This window comes from Protomyces lactucae-debilis (genome assembly GCF_002105105.1).
Source record: "Protomyces lactucae-debilis strain 12-1054 chromosome Unknown BCR37scaffold_25, whole genome shotgun sequence".
In the NCBI taxonomy this organism is placed as follows: domain Eukaryota; kingdom Fungi; phylum Ascomycota; class Taphrinomycetes; order Taphrinales; family Protomycetaceae; genus Protomyces; species Protomyces lactucae-debilis.
In genome coordinates this window covers 200,090-205,065 of record NW_024468017.1, presented here as the reverse complement: position 1 = coordinate 205,065, position 4,976 = coordinate 200,090, and the positions used below count along the sequence as shown (strand labels likewise).

At 49.6% G+C, this 4,976-nt stretch overlaps 1 protein-coding gene across 1 annotated transcript; it reads left to right on the top strand.

Moving 5' to 3' along the window:
* Positions 1–2,450: 2,450 nt before the first annotated feature.
* BCR37DRAFT_384008 (uncharacterized protein) lies at positions 2,451–2,788 on the top strand (the record flags this gene model as incomplete). Its single annotated transcript, XM_040870144.1, has 2 exons — positions 2,451–2,527; positions 2,551–2,788. Coding segments are annotated over 2 exons (150 nt in total), but the record flags the coding sequence as incomplete, so codon positions are not given.
* Between the last annotated feature and the right edge of the window lie 2,188 nt (positions 2,789–4,976).

Sequence of the window (4,976 nt, the reverse complement as noted above, 5' to 3'; positions counted from 1 at the left end):
ATGAAAATTTTCTGTTTTTTGCTTTCTGGATTGCGCCACAGTGATCGTCCGTCGACTTGCGGATTGTCACTGCCAATCATTGCCTGCGCACAACAATCATGTCGCGAAATTTTGAATGAGTACAGCATCAGCTCCAACATCGACTGTTGCAACTGTTATGCGCAGGTGAAATGGTATATGAAACAATGATCCTTTGTCGGAATGCTCGAGAGGTTTCGTGGTGTAGCGGGAAAGTCAACCCCGGTCCAACAGCAACAATGATCTTATTTCAAATTACAAATTTAAGGCGACTCATATTGCATAGCAATGAAATCGCAAACGTGTAGGTGAGAGATGCTAGCATAAATCAAAGGCCTGCCGAACAAATTGAACGATACAATAACATTGCTTAAATAATGACGTTGTTGCTTCCAATGCGAGATTATTTAATACTTTGTCTCGAGAGTTTCATTCATCGCAATATTTGTGAAGCGCTGGTCAACGCTGTAGAGCGGTAGCGAATGCATGGCAGATGCCTGACGAATAGGGCATTGATTGCAAAGGCATTAATGTAACGAAGGGTGTTCTTACTGTTGTTATCGTTACGAAATTGCTGTACTAGTGCATGCGTTGGCAGTGTCGCACGCTCAGAATTCCCGGCGCACAACACTTGCACTGGTACTGTTGCCTATCTGTGCGATATTGAACTGGGGATTAGTTTTCCGCTGCACCACAAAAGCTTTCAAGCATTCGAAAACAGGGTCAGTGTGCCATATATTGGAGGTGATGCTACTCGCGGTCAATATCTCTGTTGGAGGTGATACTACTCGCGGTCAAGATCTCATGACGTGATCGGCAGTGGCAAATCGCATGTCTATGAACGACCATCATGGATCAACACAGAAAGCAAAAGAAAGCAATAGAACAACAGATGTTCTATTGGCTTCCATGAACAAAACAAATGTTCTAGCAGCTTCCATGAGCGCAAGTATATAAAGGTGGCAAGGTCTCATAGTAACATAGTAAGGAATCCCAGTATCAACTGAACAGCGAAACACCTAAACACCCGAAGAATTTCACGATGTGATCGGCAGGGGTAAATCGCATGTCTGTGAGCGACCATCATGGAACAACACAGAAAGCAAGCGAAAGCAATAGAACAATAGATGTTTTCTTGGCTTCCATGAACACAACAGATGTTCCAGCAGCTTCCATGAGCGCAAGTATATAAAGGTGGCAAGGTCTAATAGTAACATAGCAAGGAATCCCAGTATCAGCTGAACAGCGAAATACCTAAGCATCCGAAGACCATACACCATTTCACCTGCGAGAGTATATGCAGAGCGTTTCAGACGACGACAACGAAGACAAAATTGGAAAGCGTGTCAGATGCGTTGTTGCTTTGACTTGACATTAAGATAGGCGATGACGAGACATGATGCTGCAGTGCAGGTGAGATGACAACGTCGTTGCGGTAGAACGGTGATGATGCGTGCAAGCGTTAAGTGTCGCGGAGAATTGGTGATGATCTATAACAATGCGTAGTGTTTAGCATATCGTAGACAAAATCGTCGCGGAGAAATAGGGATGATGTATAAGAATGCGTAGCGTACCGTATAGATCTGGTGGGGCAGTGCGAAGATAATTGAAACAAATGTTGGACTGGGGACGACATTCCCGCTGCACCACAAAAGCTCTAAAGCATTCGGTCACAGGGTCAGCGCTCCATATACCATTGCACCTGCGCACGACACTCCACCTGATATTCTATTCCCTCTCCGATCATAGCTTGCGTCTATCAAGACTGCGCCTAGCTTCCTGAGATTTTCATGGAATTCTACCGTCTGTTGTGCGCAGGTGCAATGGTATATGGAGCACTGACCCTGTATCCGAATGCTTGAGAGCTTTTGTTGTGCAGCGGTCAAGTTGTCCCCAGCCCAACAGGTGTATGAGTCAATCCGAAGTTCGAGTCTCGATGGGGACAGTGAAATATCGAATGCTGCTGTCGCGAAGGCTCGGGGTCACAGGCATGGGTCGACAATAGATCTCCATGTAGACCTCAGGAAGCTAGGCGCAGTGTTGATAGACGCAAAGCTATGATCCGAGTGTTGTGCGCAGGTGCAATGGTATATGGAGCACTGACCCTGTATCCGAATGCTTGAGAGCTTTTGTGGTGCAGCGGGAAAGTCGTCCCCAGTCCAATAGGTGTATGAGTCAATCCGAAGTTCGAGTCTCGATGGGGACAGTGAAATATCGAATGCTGCTGTCGCGAAGGCTCGGGGTCACAGGCATGGGTCGACGATAGATCTCCATGTAGACCTCAGGAAGCTAGGCGCAGTGTTGATAGACGCAAAGCTATGATCCGAGAGGGGATATAGAATCAGGTGAAGTGTTGTGCGCAGGTGCAATGGTATATGGAGCACTGACCCTGTATCCGAATGCTTGAGAGCTTTTGTGGTGCAGCGGGATAGTCGTCCCAGTCCAACAGGTGTATGAGTCAATCCGAAGTTCGAGTCTCGATGGGGACAGTGAAATATCGAATGCTGCTGTCGCGAAGGCTCGGGGTCACAGGCATGGGTCGACGATAGATCTCCATGTAGACCTCAGGAAGCTAGGCGCAGTGTTGATAGACGCAAAGCTATGATCCGAGAGGGGATATAGAATCAGGTGAAGTGTTGTGCGCAGGTGCATCTTGAGTTTACTAGTCCTCTGCTAGACTAAAGGCAGCGCAGCCGCTCTACTTATGTCCTCAACCTGCCAGCGTGTCAGCTTGGGCCCCTGATCGTCGCATCATCAATGAGCTCCTGAAACAATCAACGTCTCAACACAACACTCCACCTAGCTCATTGTCGTCCATGAGGCTAGCTAGTCTTGCGACGAAGGCCGAGCATTGCCATGAACTTTTGCAATTTCTGCCGACCTAGTGCTTTGGTTGTCAGATCTGCAATCATGTCTCCAGTAGCAACGTATCCGAGTGACATGCGAGCACGCCGTACACAGTCTCGCACAAAGTGATATTTCGTCCGTATGTGCTTGGTGCGGGTGTGGAAGCGAGCATCATTTGCCAAGGCGATAGCACCCTGATTGTCGCCATGGATGTGAAATGTCAAGCGCGCATCGGTGGCTTTGAAGTCGTGCAGTAGGTGTTGCACGATGATCTTGACCCATTCGAGCTCCTTTGTCGCGTTGGCCAGCCCAATGTACTCTGCCTCCGTTGTAGACTGCGCAATGACTTCCTGCTTCCGACTGCTCCAAGAAACGCAGTTTGGGCCGAGCATGACAATGTACCCACTGGTTGACTTGCTGTTGTCAAGGTCGCCGGCATAGTCGGAGTCTGAGTACACGTGCACATCCAAGTCGCCCTTCTTGAAGACAAGACCTACATCCTTCGTGTGCTGCACATAGCGTAGGAGTTGCTTCGCTGCCCGCCAATGTTCATAACTCGGCTTTGCCATGAAACGACTTAGGACGCCCATGGAGTGTGCCAAGTCTGGTCGTGTTGCGGTCATAAGGTACATCAAGCTCCCGATGACGGCCATGTACGGCATGGTTGCCATCTCTTCTCGTTCGGCTGGTGTGGGATCACATGTTGCTTGAGAGAGCGATAGGCCGCTCATCATTGGTGTGTGTGTACCATTGCAAGACTCGAGTCCAAAGCGCTTCAAAATCTCCCGACAGTAACGTGCTTGACTCAGGGTGATACTGCCATCAGAAGCGTAGGATAGCTCCATGCCACAAAATTGTGTGGCAATACCAAGGTCTGTCATGTCCCACTTTGTTGACAATGCCTGTTTGAAATCAGCCAGGGCGCTGTCGTTCTCAGCAATCATCAATAGATCGTCGACATAGAGGACAAGCCGAATATCTCCACCTCTGAGAACAAACAAGCCTTGCTCATGCTCGCATCGCAGGAATCCATAGGACAACAGGAACTCCGACATGACAATATACCACTCGCGACCAGACTGTCGGAGACCATATAGCGTGCGCTTGAGACGGCAAACAGCGCCATTTCCACTCTCATAGCCAATTGGCTCGTGCATGAAGACCTTCTCTGACAAGTATCCATTTAAGTAAGCGCCAACAACGTCCATGTGCCAGACCTTCAAACCCTTGTTGACAGCAATGACTAGCAGGGTGCGAATCGTGGTGAACTTTGCAACGGGAGCAAAGGTCTCCGAGAAGTCAACATGCTCCTCTTGCTGGTCCCCGTGCGCGACAAGGCGCGCCTTGAATTTGTCGATCGAGCCATCTGGGTTCAATTTGAGCTTGTATCGCCACATGTTTCCGATTACTGGTTGGCCTGGCTCGGTATCGACGAGTTCCCAAGTGCCGCGTTCCAGCAAGTTTGCAATCTCTCGCTGCTCTGCCTCGATCCAGAGGTCACGCTCGTCACTTTTGAGCATTTGGCGTCTATTCTTTGGCGTCACAATGTCCTTTGGATCCTTGCCGACTGGATGAGGGTGTGCGTCAGTCAATGCCGCAATCATCAAAGCAGAGGCACTGACATCAGTTTGTGCATCATCTTGAGCCAGGTCACGAGCCCTGGCCAAAAGCAAGTTGATATCGTCATCCGAGAAATGATCATGTGGGCCGTCCTCCACTGCACCGAGCACTGGAGAGAGTGCCAAATTGTCGTCGTCGATGTCAAGCGATTCCAATAAATTTACGTCGTCGACTGAACTGCCATTTGCGTCTCCGCCAAACTGAAGCTGCTGCAAGTCTTCCACCTCCTCGCCGTCACTAAGTCTGAGATCCCCTTCTGCCAAACTGAGGCCAGAGAGATTGTCGTCCAAATTTGTCGAGATGCCAAAACTGCCGTCGCTCTGGTGATCACCACGTCCGTCGCCGTCTTCACCGTCTCCTGTGTTGCTGGCATCCTCGTTCTGGTCATCACCACGTCCGTCGCCATCTTCACCGCCTTCTGCGTTGCCGTCAATCTCTGCCTCCACCTCGCTTTCATGAGTCACAGAGCCAAGGAACGGAGCGACACGCAC